Source organism: Oncorhynchus mykiss, chromosome 8 (assembly GCF_013265735.2).
Source record: "Oncorhynchus mykiss isolate Arlee chromosome 8, USDA_OmykA_1.1, whole genome shotgun sequence".
NCBI classification, from domain to species: Eukaryota; Metazoa; Chordata; class Actinopteri; order Salmoniformes; family Salmonidae; genus Oncorhynchus; species Oncorhynchus mykiss.
The window spans coordinates 21,138,316-21,154,826 of record NC_048572.1 but is presented as its reverse complement, the minus strand read 5'-3'; the positions used below and the strand labels follow the sequence as shown (position 1 = coordinate 21,154,826).

General features: G+C 39.8%; 1 protein-coding gene across 2 annotated transcripts in view; it reads right to left on the bottom strand.

The window, feature by feature from the left end:
* LOC110529585 (centrosomal protein of 85 kDa-like) overlaps positions 1-11,758 on the bottom strand; it is an 87,042-nt gene extending 75,284 nt beyond the window's left edge. Inside the window, exon 1 of one of the 2 annotated variants that reach the window (XM_021611926.2) lies at positions 11,723-11,758. In XM_021611926.2, coding sequence (XP_021467601.2) covers positions 11,723-11,738 — 16 coding nt within the window. In that variant the 5' untranslated portion in view covers positions 11,739-11,758. Of the gene's footprint in view, positions 1-191; positions 537-11,722 lie in introns of those variants that run through there. The other variant, XM_021611924.2, reaches the window with a different exon arrangement.
* Between the last annotated feature and the right edge of the window lie 4,753 nt (positions 11,759-16,511).

The following is a 16,511-nucleotide window of genomic DNA, read 5'->3' as shown; positions in this document are numbered from 1 at the left end:
AGCTAGAGAGCTAGCTGAATCCGCAGAAACCCTTCTGTATCCATCAGTTTAGCATCAGCTAGCTAGAAGCTTGTGAAGACGTTCACCGATATGAGCATGAGCAAGGCTCTAGTCTGTTCAGACATTATTGCTATGAAAATATCAACACAGGGGTTTTATTCTTCTATAAAATCTAAATAATAAGATCTTACCTGTTTTAAAAGTATCAAATCCATCCTCAAATTCGTTTCTCCCCCACATTATGACTGATTGTATGCGCCCGATCGCAGTGAAACTCCGAGGGTAGAGCAAAACGTGATCAAACAAAAGGTGGAGAGAATTCCTCAAGAACTTGCCATGATTACATTGCGCGAAAGGACAATCATAGCTTTAAAACTGAAATTTAACGGTTATTTATAACATGTCTTCTGCCCAAAACGAGCTCCATAAGTCGAAAATCTGGGTAAAGTTGACTGAAGAACTAACTACTACTAAATCGATGGCAACAGCAATGCATGGAAGGATGTGATCTCACTGAATGCGTGCCACAGCTCCTGGCGAAAGGCTCAATCTGAGTTTAGTCTCCTCCCCCTCAAACAGTGCTGAGACCACTGCAGCTCGGCAATGGTTGGGTGCTATACCACAGTGGTTGAGTGCACTGCATTGGCGAACCTAAACACAGCCAACCGGGCATCATATAGTTTTCTCACATTCTGAGAAACGTTTCATTGTGTAGTTTTTTGGCCTTTTGTTTTTGAGCTGCTGTATGCAGTCAAAGGGAAAATGCCACCTGACATTCAGCAGTCTTCTTGAAGTTGCAGCCCATAGGTAAGCATCATGCATAAATTGTGACGTTTCTTGGCCCGCTGTCAATTGTGTATTCTTTATTTATCAAGGTGGCGTGTATTCATGGCTGCAAAGGGAAGCCAGAGTTCTCCCCCAAAATGACTAAGATATAAAACATAAAATCATTTAACTCCCATCTCTCTGTGTTTCATAATTGTCCTTAAATTCGCAAGAGGCTGAACGTATCTCAGCGGCGCGCGTCGTGTGAACATTTGATCGCGCAAAACAGCGCCCCTCTGTCTGCATGTAAAGCCCATTTTCTGATGCTGTCTGGTCTAAAATAGTATGATATTGTGGCTGACCGTAGCATTGAATGCAAGGGAAGACCGCAAGCATGTGGCCTCCCTTGATAAAATAAATAAATAACAATAATAGCCAATAAGTGTTGAGCTAATCTGCGTTCCACTGTGAATAATCCTGGAGCACCAAAAAAAAAAAAAAAACTGTCAAGGGAAGCCAGTTTGGATTTGGCTTCACATCAATCACATCACATCAAGCCAAATGTCATTGACAGAAAAAAACTTTAATTGTTGCGTCTCTGTTGTTGTGTTGTTGTCTTCCGGTGGCTAGCTAGCTAGCAAAAATGGTCCCTTTCCTAAACTAGCTATGGATGGAGATAGTGATTTGGACATGTGGTTTTACTTAATTCTCCGTACTGGCCAATGATTATAACGGCGATTCCGAAACAACCATAAATACATACATTGTGCCTCTGGCCTGAGAGGATGGAAGTTCAATATGTAGATAGTTGTAGTAGGCTAATGTTAACTTTGGATACACAGTCCAAAGTGTAATTAATAACTTCACCATGCTCAAAGGGCTATTCAATGTCTGCTTTTTTTTTTTTAACCCAGCTACCAATAGGTGCCACTCTTTGCGAGACATTGGAAAATCTCCCTGGTCTTTGTGGCTGAATCTGTGTTTGAAATTCACTGTTCAACAGAGGGACCTTACAGATAATTGTATATGTGGGAAACAGAGATGAGATAGTCATTCAAAAATCCTGTTAAACACTATTATTGCGCACAGACTCAGTCCATGCAACTTATTATGTAACTTGTTAAGGATAATTTTACTCCTGAACGTATTTAGGCTTGCCATAACAAAGGGCTTGAATACTTATTGGCTCAATACATTTCAAGTTGACATTTTTTATGTAATTTATTATGGGATATTGTGTGGAGGCCAGTGACAACAAAAAAATTGTAATGTAATTCATTTTATATTCAAGCTGTAACACAACAAAATGTGGAAAATGTCAAGGGGTGTGAATGCTTTCTGAAGGCACTGTATGTGTAACTAATGTGTAATATATAATACACAATAATACAAGTTTCACACCAAGACAGTACTGCCATGAATAGGTTACCAAGGTTACCCCAGAAGCCTCAGTGATGTGGAATCTTCTCCAACTAAAGTCTTCACACCTCTAATCAGCTGGCTCTTCACAGGGAGACTCAGTAGAGTAGTATATTCACAGTTGTGCTTGGGGCCCTGTAAAAGGCACCTGGTTAAAGCTGTCAGACAACAACAGCAGTCAACAAAGTGAGATGAGCTCTAGTCGCCTATATTGATGCCAGTTACCAAAAGCAGGGCTAAGGGAAAGGGGATACCTAGTCAGTTGCACAACTGAATGCATTCAACCGAATTGTATTTCTTCCACATTTAACCCAACCAGTCTGAATCATTCCTAATGTAGCATTCCTAATGTAACATTCCTAATGAAAGCCTACACATTCCTGCTGCGTTCTATGTAGCTATTGATACTTTTGTACTCACATCCTGAAATGATAAAGAGCACCTTGTAGGCTAACATTAAGCTGAAAACAGGGTGTGTGTTTTTGCTGGCAGCAAATATTATTTTAGGCCTTGTCTAATGTTGGTTAACCCAGAACTAAAGTTTTTGTAATTGGTCAGATGCTTGATTAGGTTCTGCAGTCTGTCCATGAAATATTAGACCTGGCTTTGCTCTGTTTAATTTCTAGCTAGTTATGTGCTTCACTGTAGTGTTGTCACGAGGCCAAAAATGTACTAACGATATGATACCAGGTCAGGTATCAAGATACCAAGTAGTATCACAATACCACCAAGAAAATAAATCTGTGGCCTAGCATCCTGTTCGCCCCACGGCCCGGGATTAGATTAAAACGTTCGTTGACATGGTTTGTGAAATTATCTAAAATGCTTGCAAATCCCTTTAGAAAGAAAAAAAGTAATCTCGGGTAATATGCGTAAAAACAAAAGGTACTGTTTAGGCTAGAGAAAATACATTTTCTTGGCTGTAATGCTGCAACCATTTTCCCTCTCTGGCACTCAGAGGCTGTATGACAGTGAACTTGCAAAGTCTACCCAGACTGGCCTGTGCGCTTGGTTATAACCACTATATAAACCCATCATTGGTTATAACAGGTGATGGAATGCTCCAATGTAACACATTTAGAAATCTAACAACAGAAAACTCAACAGGGTCTTCATCCCTGTTTGTCATCACGGCTAAATTATATTTTAAAAACTGATGGAGGAATAGATGTGCATGAAGAGCGGACAGAGAAGCAGGTGATTGAGGGCTGGTAGGCGATGTGGCTGGATGATTACAGCTGCCACAGATGATATGCCATGAAAGTGAAGTAGATATTATTGGACCTGTGCATACAAGAAACTAGTAGCTGTTGATTAAATTCAACTGAATGTATAAACCAAACTGACTTTCTAAACATTTTATTATAACAGAAGCCAGTAGGTTCTTTAGATCGGTAGGGCTGAAAAAGTCGGTAGTATCATATGAAATAGGACTACGGTATTCTAAAATGTTGGTATCATGACGTTTTGGTACCGTGATATTACCATGGTATCGGTATACCATGCAACACTACTTCACTGTCCAGCTTTGTTCCTCCCTTGAAAAATAAATAAACCTCAGTAATCTACCTCAAATCCATTACAAACCTTGTCATCAAATGTTTATTTTTACACAATATTTGCTTGGCAAAAACATAATAATGTGGCAATAAGCAACATTTCGGCAAACACAATTTCAAAACACATCCTCCTGCTAACTTCAAATAGATACTTCCCCCTAACCGCAGGGGTTCCAGGATTATTTCCAGCAACATCAAACTGTTTTAGCGACTGATGGACAAAGTCTGGTAGTGCTCCAGTTCTCCCTGTCAGAATAACCAACAGAGGACTTGGGAAGCATATCAACTCCTGTAGAAATGGCACTATGGTTATCCTAATTTATGTTCCTTTAACTCCACCTTCTAGTGAGTTTATACAAACTGTCATCTTCTATTTTGACTAATGCTCTCAGCTGTAAGGATATTTATTTGGCGACTTTGGGTCTTTTGAGTATCATGCTATACGGTTTAAATGTCAGCCACCAGTGCTGGCTATAACCCCTATATAGGCCACCAAAGGACAGCCCCACTGTCTTTACTGAGAACTGTGATAAAATCATTGTGTTGGGCAATTTTAATATTCATGTTGACAAACAGACAGTCTCCAAGGCCATTGAATATATGAATATTTGTAGATCTACGGGCTTTATCCAACATGTTACTAAGCCCACCTATAACCGTGGCCATACTCTGGACCTAGTTATTACCAAGGGGCTTTCTACTGACATATCCTCTATTGTTGATGTTGCTTTATCTGATCAACACTGTGTATTTTGTACTACCTTGCAGTGGTGTAAAGTACTTAAGTAAAAATACTTTAGAGTACTACTTAAGTAGTTTTGGGGGATATCTGTATTTTACTATACTATTTATATTTTTACTTCACTACATTCCTAAAGAGAATAATGTTATTTTTACTCCATACATTTTCCCTGACAACCAAAAGTACTCATTACATTTTAAATGCTTATCAAGAGAACATCCCTGGTTATCCCTACTTCCTCTGACCTGGTGGACTCACTAAACACATGCTTCATTTGTAAATGATGTCTGAGTGTTGGAGTGTGCCCCTGGCTATATGTAAATGATGTCTGAGTGTTGGAGTGTGCACCTGGCTATATGTAAATGATGTCTGAGTGTTGGAGTGTGCCCCTGGCTATATGTAAATGATGTCTGAGTGTTGGAGTGTGCCCCTGGCTATATGTAAATGATGTCTGAGTGTTGGAGTGTGCCCCTGGCTATATGTAAATTGTGTCTGAGTGTTGGAGTGTGCCCCTGACTATACAGTGCCTTGCGAAAGTATTCGGCCCCCTTGAACTTTGCGACCTTTTGCCACATTTCAGGCTTCAAACATAAAGATATAAAACTGTATTTTTTGTGAAGAATCAACAACAAGTGGGACACAATCATGAAGTGGAATGACATTTATTGGATATTTCAAACTTTTTTAACAAATCAAAAACTGAAATATTGGGCGTGCAAAATTATTCAGCCTCTTTACTTTCCGTGCAGCAAACTCTCTCCAGAAGTTCGGTGAGGATCTCTGAATGATCCAATGTTGACCTAAATGACTAATGATGATAAATACAATCCACCTGTGTGTAATCAAGTCTCCGTATAAATGCACCTGCACTGTGATAGTCTCAGAGGTCCGTTAAAAGCGCAGAGAGCATCATGAAGAACAAGGAACACACCAGGCAGGTCCGAGATACTGTTGTGAAGAAGTTTAAAGCCGGATTTGGATACAAAAAGATTTCCCAAGCTTTAAACATACCAAGGAGCACTGTGCAAGCGATAATATTGAAATGGAAGGAGTATCAGACCACTGCAAATCTACCAAGACCTGGCCATCCCTCTAAACTTTCAGCTCATACAAGGAGAAGACTGATCAGAGATGCAGCCAAGAGGCCCATGATCACTCTGGATGAACTGCAGAGCTCTACAGCTGAGGTGGGAGACTCTGTCCATAGGACAACAATCAGTCGTATATTGCACAAATCTGGCCTTTATGGAAGAGTGGCAAGAAGAAAGCCATTTCTTAAAGATATCCATAAAAAGTGTTGTTTAAAGTTTGCCACAAGCCACCTGGGAGACACACCAAACATATGGAAGAAGGTGCTCTGGTCAGATGAAACCAAAATTGAACTTTTTGGCAACAATGCAAAACGTTATGTTTGGCGTGAAAGCAACACAGCTGAACACACCATCCCCACTGTCAAACATGGTGGTGGCAGCATCATGGTTTGGGCCTGCTTTTCTTCAGCAGGGACAGGGAAGATGGTTAAAATTGATGGGAAGATGGATGGAGCCAAATACAGGACCATTCTGGAAGAAAACCTGATGGAGTCTGCAAAAGACCTGAGACTGGGACGGAGATTTGTCTTCCAACAAGACAATGATCCAAAACATAAAGCAAAATCTACAATGGAATGGTTCAAAAATAAACATATCCAGGTGTTAGAATGGCCAAGTCAAAGTCCAGACCTGAATCCAATCGAGAATCTGTGGAAAGAACTGAAAACTGCTGTTCACAAATGCTCTCCATCCAACCTCACTGAGCTCGAGCTGTTTTGCAAGGAAGAATGGGAAAAAATGTCAGTCTCTCGATGTGCAAAACTGATAGAGACATACCCCAAGCGACTTACAGCTGTAATCGCAGCAAAAGGTGGCGCTACAAAGTATTAACTTAAGGGGACTGAATAATTTTGCACGCCCAATTTTTCAGTTTTTGATTTGTTAAAAAAGTTTGAAATATCCAATAAATGTCGTTCCACTTCATGATTGTTTCCCACTTGTTGTTGATTCTTCACATAAAAATACAGTTTTATATCTTTATGTTTGAAGCCTGAAATGTGGCAAAAGGTCGCAAAGTTCAAGGGGGCCGAATACTTTCGCAAGGCACTGTATGTAAATGATGTCTGAGTGCTGGATTGTGCCCCTGGCTAAAGAAAACTAAAAATGGTTTACTTTATGTAAGGAATTTACAACTTTTACTTTTAATTGAAATGAAATGTCCTTTTGATACTTAAGTATATTTAAAACCAAATACTTTTATAATGTTACTCAAGTAGTATTTTACTGGGTGACTTTCACTTTAGTCATTTTCTATTAAGGTATCTTTACTTTTACTCAAGTATGAAAATTGGGTACTTTTTCCACCTCTGCTACCTTGTTGCCCATAGCACAGAGTAATACTGAACACATTATTAAGAAATGCTATCTTAACTCTGAAGTTGCTACAGATTTTATTGAGTGTATGAACAATACTCCACCACCTATTCTGCCTTCCTCTTGTGATGATTTAGTTGATAACTTTAACAGCAAATTAAGGGTAACCATTGATGCCAGTAAAGTTGAAAAAGGCCACATCCAAACAGAGAGCCCCTTGGATGAGTGAGGAAATGAATCAATTAAAGAGAAATTGCAGAAAGGCAGAGCAGAAGTGGAGAGAAAGTCAAAGTTGCAGGTCCATTATGATATTCTGAGAGAGCAACTTGACATATATAACAAGGCAATTAGAAATGCCAGATGGGCTCATTTCTCTAACTTGATCACTGTTAATCAGAATAATTAGAGAGTGCTCTTCTCGACCATTGATGGCCTGATAAATCCTACCTCCTCAAACCTATGTGAACTTTCCTCCACATCTAAATGTGATGAGTTTGCAGTATATTTTAGAGATAAGATAACCAACATTAGGCTGGGTATCAGTCAGCCAAGACCTGATGATACGTTTGATGATATGTGCCCTAGCCTACCAGGCAAAGGCACTATGGATTGATTTCCCCTGGTTAACACAGACATGCTCAGGAAAGTGATATCACAACTTAAGCCTTCTACCTGCCTTCTCGATCCTATCCCTACGACCTTCTTCAAAACAGTTTTTAATTGCATATCTGAAGAAGTTCAAGCTATTGATAAATCACTCCCGGTTTGCTGGCAAACTGCACTAAAACTTACCAAACTGCACTAAAAAGTGCTATGGTGAAACCCCTTCTTAAGAAAAGTAATCTAGATTATTCAGCTCTTAAAAATGTTGGGCCAATCTCCAAACTTCAATTCTTAAGCAAAATTCTAGAGAAATTGGTTTTCAAACAGCAGAATCATTTTTTAAGTGTCAACTGTATTTAAAAAAAAATCCAATCTGGTTTTCGTGCCCACCACAGCACAGAGACAGCCTTAGTTACAGTGGTAAATGATCTTAGCGCCAACACAGATGCCAAACAGCTCTCTGTCCTGTCTTACTCTTGGATTTAAGTGCTGCATTTGACACTGTTGACCATGATGTCCTTCCGGTCCAGTTCTAAATTGGTTTAGGACCTATTTAACTGGTTCAGTTTATATATGTTACCCCTTGGCAGCGTTTTCAGCAAGCACAGCATTGGTTTTCACTGCTACGCAGACGATACACAACTTTAAATTTCTGTGTCACCAGAGGATTTTAGCTCCACGGATAAATGATTAGTCTGTATTCATGATTTAAATACTTGGATGGCTCAACTTTCTCCAGCTAAATCAAGACGAGGTACTTATTATTGGAGCCAAAGCACAGAGAGAAAATCTTGTCGCACATTTTAATTCACGGGCAATAAAGATAAAACGACAAGTAAAAAAATCTAGGTGTTATTTTAGATTCTGAACTAAATTTCGAATCACACATTAGGAATGTGACCAAATAGCTTTTTACCACCTGAGGAACATTGCCACGGTGCATCCGTTTCTCTCTCAGGTTGATACAAAGAGACTCATCGTACAGCACAGGTCCTGACCAAGACCAGATGGAGAGCACACATTACACCGGTTTTAAGGTCACTGCACTGGCTGCCTGTGAGTTTTAGAATTAACTTTAAGATTATTCTATTGGTTTTTAAATCAATCCATGATTGTGCACCTCAATACATGTCCGACATGCTTTTAAGTTATATACCCAGTAGGTTCCTCAGGTCCTCTGGCACTGGCCTTTTAACTATCCCAAAGCCTAGGACCAAGAGGCATGAAGAAACAGCCTTTAGTTATTATGCTCCCAGACTCTGGAATAGCCTGCCAGAGAACCTGAGGGGGACAAAACTGTGGACATATTAAAAAGAGATCTTAATACACACCTTTTTTAGCTTTGTTCAGTTTTTGTTATTATTTAGTTTTTATCCTCTTATTTTTGTTGTGTAGTAACTATTTCCAGTTTTTATTTTATTTATTTATTTTTTATTATTCCATGTCTGAAATGTGCTGTATAAATAAAGCTTGATTCAATTTGATTTAATGCACTATGCAGAAATCGTTCCGCCATTTCCTGGTTGCTAAAATTATAATAGTTTGCCTAATTTCAGTTTATGGTACAAAACAAGCAACTATAGTGTAAAGAATCATAGTAGCAACTAAACCTCTGTGAAATATATTTTACATAACCAAAAACATTGTATTTTCATCTGTTTGAAGCTGGTGTACGAAAACAAAGCTTAAAACCTGGATGCATAGCACACACAGAACAGATATACCGCTTCTGCTTTCAATAAGAATGACAGATCTATAACACTAAGGTCTGGTCACCCAAAAAGTTACACATTGCAGCTTTAAGTTTGAACAGAGGAGCTTCCTTAGCAACATACAATGGTGTCAACAAATGGACAAATTGTGATAAATAAATACGTTATTGTTCATTACACAGTAAGATCTCAATATGACAGAGATCATTCCCTGGCCATTAACAGGTTTAAACCTAGTGAAAAATAGTTGGAAGGAGCACACCAATGATAATAACCATCTAAAACATCACAGACAAAGCTTGTGTAATATTTCAACGTGAGCCACACTTTTGCATCACTACCAGACTGTCAAATTGACCAGATATGACACAGGAGGACCGATTGCACTTCAGTTCCATTGCTACAATGGCAGTCATGCAGAATGAGACTGTTTCAGGCCAAGGGGAACAGCCCCCTTGCATAATTATTTGTGTACAGCATTGTCCTGGTTCAATTACCCATACCCTCTCAATTAAACAAGTGCCACCCTTTGTGTGCCTGCATAAAAATGCAATTGTCTCAATAGAAGAGTTAAACAGAGCTGCCAAAAGACATAGGACACATGGGGAAGTGTGTGTTCTGAATCATTAAATGTGTTTTTCAATAAAAGACTTACTACCACAAAGTGAGAGCACATGATGGTTGCACACTCCCCCTGTTATTGCATAAAACATGTGGCTAGTATGATGGTAGTGTTCCTGATGTAAGACAAATATAGTGTTTTGTTAAGGAATTTCATCCCCCAAGGTTTGCAGTGTTATACAACACAGTAAACATCAGAAATGGGGTCTAAATCCATCATCTAAATCCATAATAACGATATAAAGAAAAGAGAAGTGTAAAAAAAAGATGACAGAATTAGCAGGTACAAGAAATTCCAGATAGCAAACTGTACAATGAACCAAACACAAAACTGGGTCTCTCAACAGGACAGAACATGAATGGTATTGCAACAGCGTATTACATAATCACCCATTTCCATCATCAACATGAGTTACTGAGAACACTCTCCCGTTCAGTCACATACTTGACAACTTAGTACTTTGGCAGCACTCCAAGAATAACTCGGATTCGATTCGTCAATCACCACTTCTAATAATCATTCTACTGTCAAAGCTAGCACAATTGTAACTGTCTTCTGGTGATTTTGGAAAATGTTTGGGTGAGGCCTGAAAAATAACACCTGCGTATAAGAGGAACTAAGTTGTGCATATATCTCTAGACACAGAGCAGACATGTAGTTCTGTATGGAACCCTGGCACTGCAAGAAACAACATACCGTCTCCACGACAACAGTGGTTCTTTCAGTCAAACACCATGGCCCACTCCCTCTCTGAACAGTGGACAACACTCTTCAGCACAGAACAAAGAACACTTCACATTTACCAAACAATCCTTGGGCTGCTATCAGCACACATTTAAGTGTGATTAAACTCATGTCTGGTTATTTTCAGATGCACCTTTTATGAGCAGCAAAAATAACTTGAGTAAACATTTAACGTGAAGAGGCTTGTAAACTCGGCACATTACAAAACCACATCTGGAATGTGACTAAGTCAGGGAGAATTCCAATACAAATAGCTAATACTGGAATGCATTACTACAAGACTGCTCAAAGAAGGCCTCATTTTTCAAAGCAAAGACCACATGTTTTGGTATCAAAGCTGAAGTCTGGCACCCAGCCCTTATTAGAGTAATGAACACAGTCGCTATCCAGTACATAACATTTCCTCTCAAATAATATTTCTGTTCCACTGAGGACAGCAGTGACCTGCTGTTTCCTTGTTGTTTTCTCTCCCTCTACCTCAGATATTGGATCAGCAGAGGTGGATTCCATGTAGAATCTCCACATCGTTGTAGCAATATCAATCAAGAGGGACTTTGGGCAAATGGAGGAGTGTCAGAATCAGTGTTTTTGTGCATGTTATCAGCTCACTGCAGACTGCTACCTGCGCCCACTTCCTGTTTCTCAGCCAGGAAACCAATGACTTGGCCTGAACACACTACTAAAGCCAACCTGCACAGCCCACAGCACACACGCGTCAACAGAAAACCCTGGCCAGACCATGTGTGACACTAAAATACCATTACACTAGCATGACCACTACATGTTTACGGAGCATTGGCTGTTCACATGCCTCAACTTTAACACATTTCTGCCAGAAATAGTTTCTCTGAATAGTGCAATGGATGGCAGAGGTGCTAATGGAACTCGAGAATATATCAACAAGATCCAAATGGCCTCTAGAATGGAATCTAGATAAAAAACAAGTCAAATTCTATTTTAAGTAGCCTTAATCCAAAGACATTTACTGTATTTTGGTTGTATCCTCGAATTCACATTTTTCCATCGGTTCAAACCACACAACCAGATTTAATGTATTCATTTTGATTGTGAGCAACTATACACCGACATGAACAAACACGAGAAAGGAAAACATGTATAATACCATGGCATGAGAAAAAATGATCACTTACACACGTTCTTCTTCATGAGCACTTCAGCACACAATGCAGGAGCAGAGTGAGGAAGTGGTAAAGGGTTCAGAATGCCTTGACATGAAACAACACAGGAACTTGATCAGCCAATCACTTTCACCAAACACAGCAAAGTTACATTTTGAATACAAGAGGTGCAAATGAGCAACGTGGATGACTCATGTCACACTTCGCTTTGTGAATTTGGCCTACTTTTGAGGAAGGATTCAAAACATCAAAGGAGTCAAAAGATCTTTCACCTTTTAACACACGTTATAAAGAAAAAACTATATCATACAATCTTTCGGCAGTGAAACATGCAGCGGGAACACAATCAAGTTACAGCTTTATGGCTGAACAAGAAGCCTGCTTCCTCTAGGCCTCTAGTAAATCTGCCTGTGTTCACTATTACACTTAGTGCAGCTTTATGGCTGAACAAGAAGCCTGCTTCCTCTAGGCCTCTAGTAAATCTGCCTGTGTTCACCATTAGACTTAGTCAAAGTGCACTTCTCAAACCATGGGTTTAGGTTGCCTGTTAAATGCCATCTTGATGGGGTGTTTTATCTGACCCTCTGTCGTTAACCGTATAGATCAATATTGTTCGTCTACATTTTATTAAGTGTCTGGACAGGCCCATGGTCTCTACTCCAGCTTCCACAATCTCCTCATGGTCATTCCGGAAGCTTTGAGCTCCACCTTCAAGTTGAACCAGAGGTCAACTAAACTTCTGCAATAGATCTCTACACCCCTTTCTTCCCCCTCTTACTCTAAGATAAGATCATTTAGGTGCAGTTTTGGGAAGTTCAGTGTGAAACTCAGAGGATGCTGAAAGCTGGTAGTAGTAGTGTCTTTCTACACAGTAAGTGTTCCTTAGTCAGCAGTTATATTATGTTCAGTGTGTTCGTGTCCACCCTGCAACAGTGGTGTTGTGTTGCCCAACTTTTTGCATCAACAATGTTCTCATACACAGTTGAATACATCTCAGTGAGAAAGTTATGAATGTATCTAAAGTGTAAGATTGAATCCCAACCTTTACAGTAGAAGTGAGTTTCAAAAATATTGAATCTAATGCATGTTGTTTTCAAACTCGGACAAGGTGAGTTTAGGTGAAGTGTACTGGCTTGGAGGTGTTGTCAGTCACGTTAGACTGCACGAGTTCATACCTCAGGCATCCAGCTCCTCTGACAGGAGTTATCTATCAGTCAGTGTTCTCCACTCAGCTCTCCTCTCTGTTCCTGCAGCACCATTGCAAAAACAAGCCTGTGAAATATCTCCAGTCTGTTTTTGTAACAGTGTGCAGCCTTCCAGAGGCACGCAGGCCACCTTTAACTGCTGCTCATTCCTATGGAACCCGCAGATCTAGTACCACAGGTTTCAGGGGCACGTTGGAGTACATTAGGAACCTGAAATGTTTTTTTAACAGATAGGGATGGCCTGAGAGGGAATAGGAGAGGAATCTAGCAAGCCAGTTAGATTAGGAGCATGCTTTTCCAAACTCGTTCCTGGGGCCTCTCCTGTATGCACGTTTTTTTGACCTAGCACTACACAACATTTTCATATAATCAACTCATCAAGCTCTGATTATTTGAATAAGCTTTGCAGTGCGAAAGAAACAACAAAAATACAGTTTTAGAGTAATTTAGTTATGTAGGCCTATGTCGTAAAAATTATTTAAAGACAATTTTCCCAAGCAGTTGAGAAATGATAATACAAAACGTAGAACAGACTTACCATAAAAGATGCTCCAACTGAAAAGGCAAACCCTGAAGAATAACTCCAAACAGCCACGAGGAATAAGCTGAGGATAAAAACCAAACAGACTCTGTTAAATCCACTAACAACAAACAAAGACCACTTCATGTGAGTACCCAGACATGTGCATTTGGCACAAAGCAACTGTCAGCTGTTCAGACTGCCGAAACCTGCTGAGATAAACTACCACTATGGCTAATAAGTCCTTAATTAGCAGTATGTGAACTATGGAATTATGCAATATATTCTACATTTCAATAAGGAATGCATATTTATTCAGTTGTTTTACCTCTCCTACTTTTAATAAGTATAGCTCATTTTATTGTATAAGTATTCTAGGTCAAACTGAAATTCTCCAAAGTACAGCACCTTTTCTAAAATCTGTATTATTATGAGCGCATACATTTCACTTGACATTATTACTGTGCCAAGATTATTGTGGCAAGAACATGTTCAATCCTTTGAACAGGGAGATCAGAAGAGCCTCAGACACACACCTTGGACACAGAGGACAAATTAGAAATACAATATGCTCCTGAAAATGTTTGTAAAAGCGAAGGCATACCAGAGGGATGACATCATGTAGTGGTTGGGTTAGGTATTGTATGTGCCAGTGTTGTGAGACAGTCAGGCAGATGGCTAATCAATATGTCTTCCTTATTGATGAGGCTGCTGTTTCATCTGCAGGAAGTTAGTATCCATTAACTCCTCATCTTACCTCCTTTTGTCACCCACCTCCATTAATATCAACATCACACCATCTCACTGGGGACTGTCTGGCTGACATTGAGCAGTCTGACCTTCACCAACTGGAACAAAAGAGATGCTTCAGCATGTTTGGATGATAGAATTGTAACGTGTAAAACACATCTTGATATGTTACCTTTATGCTTGTGGCTGATGCTATTTTCTTTTATTGCAGAATGGGTCAGCCTCTCTGGTTTGAGTTTGAAAAGTAAAACTGTTGTTCCTAAGGAGATTTGATTGATTTGTTTCCACCTTCTTAAATGTTATACTGAACAAAAATATAAACACAACATGTAAAGTCCCATGTTTCATGAGCTGAAATAAAAGATCCCAGAAATTGTCCATAAGCACAAAAAGCTTATTTCTCTAAAATGTTGTTCACAAATTTGTTTACATCCCTTTTAGTGAGCATTTCTTCTTTACCAAGATAACCCATCCACCTGACATGTGTGGCATATCAAGAAGCTGATTAAACAGCATGATCATTACAGAGGTGCACCTTGAGCTGGGGACAATAAAAGGCCACTAAAATATGTAATTTTGTCACACAATGCCACCTATGTCTCAAGTTTTGAGGGAGCGTACAATTGCCATGCTGACTGCAGGAATGTCCAACAGAGCTGTTGCCAGAGAATTTAATGTTAATTTCTCTACCATAAGCCACCTCCAACCTGGTTTTGAGAATTTGGCAGTACGTCCAACCGGCTTCACGTAACCATGCCAGCCCAGGACCTCCACATCAGTCTTCGTTAATTGTGGGATCCTTTGAGACCAGCCACCCAGACAGCTGATGAAACTGAAGAGTATTTCTGCCTGTAATAAAGCCATTTTGTGGGGAAAAACTCATTCTGATTGGCTGCACCCCTGCCAAGTCATGTGAAATCCATAGATTAGGGCCTAATGGATTTATTTAAATTGACTGATTTCCTTATATGAACTGTAACTCAGTAAAATCATTGAAATTGTTGCATGTTGCATTTACAGTGCCTTGCGAAAGTATTCGGCCCCCTTGAACTTTGCGACATTTTGCCACATTTCAGGCTTCAAACATAAAGATATAAAACTGTATTTTTTTGTGAAGAATCAACAACAAGTGGGACACAATCATGAAGTGGAACGACATTTATTGGATATTTCAAACTTTTTTAACAAATCAAAAACTGAAAAATTGGGCGTGCAAAATTATTCAGCCCCTTTACTTTCAGTGCAGCAAACTCTCTCCAGAAGTTCAGTGAGGATCTCTGAATGATCCAATGTTGACCTAAATGACTAATGATGATAAATACAATCCACCTGTGTGTAATCAAGTCTCCGTATAAATGCACCTGCACTGTGATAGTCTCAGAGGTCCGTTAAAAGCGCAGAGAGCATCATGAAGAACAAGGAACACACCAGGCAGGTCCGAGATACTGTTGTGAAGAAGTTTAAAGCCGGATTTGGATACAAAAAGATTTACCAAGGTTTAAACATCCCAAGGAGCACTGTGCAAGCGATAATATTGAAATGGAAGGAGTATCAGACCACTGCAAATCTACCAAGACCTGGCCGTCCCTCTAAACTTTCAGCTCATACAAGGAGAAGACTGATCAGAGATGCAGCCAAGAGGCCCATGATCACTCTGGATGAACTGCAGAGATCTACAGCTGAGGTGGGAGACTCTGTCCATAGGACAACAATCAGTCGTATATTGCACAAATCTGGCCTTTATGGAAGAGTGGCAAGAAGAAAGCCATTTCTTAAAGATATCCATAAAAAGTGTTGTTTAAAGTTTGCCACAAGCCACCTGGGAGACACACCAAACATGTGGAAGAAGGTGCTCTGGTCAGATGAAACCAAAATTGAACTTTTTGGCAACAATGCAAAACGTTATGTTTGGCGTAAAAGCAACACAGCTGAACACACCATCCCCACTGTCAAACATGGTGGTGGCAGCATCATGGTTTGGGCCTGCTTTTCTTCAGCAGAGACAGGGAAGATGGTTAAAATTGATGGGAAGATGGATGGAGCCAAATACAGGACCATTCTGGAAGAAAACCTGATGGAGTCTGCAAAAGACCTGAGACTGGGACGGAGATTTGTCTTCCAACAAGACAATGATCCAAAACATAAAGCAAAATCTACAATGGAATGGTTCAAAAATAAACATATCCAGGTGTTAGAATGGCCAAGTCAAAGTCCAGACCTGAATCCAATCGAGAATCTGTGGAAAGAACTGAAAACTGCTGTTCACAAATGCTCTCCATCCAACCTCACTGAGCTCGAGCTGTTTTGCAAGGAGGAATGGGAAAAA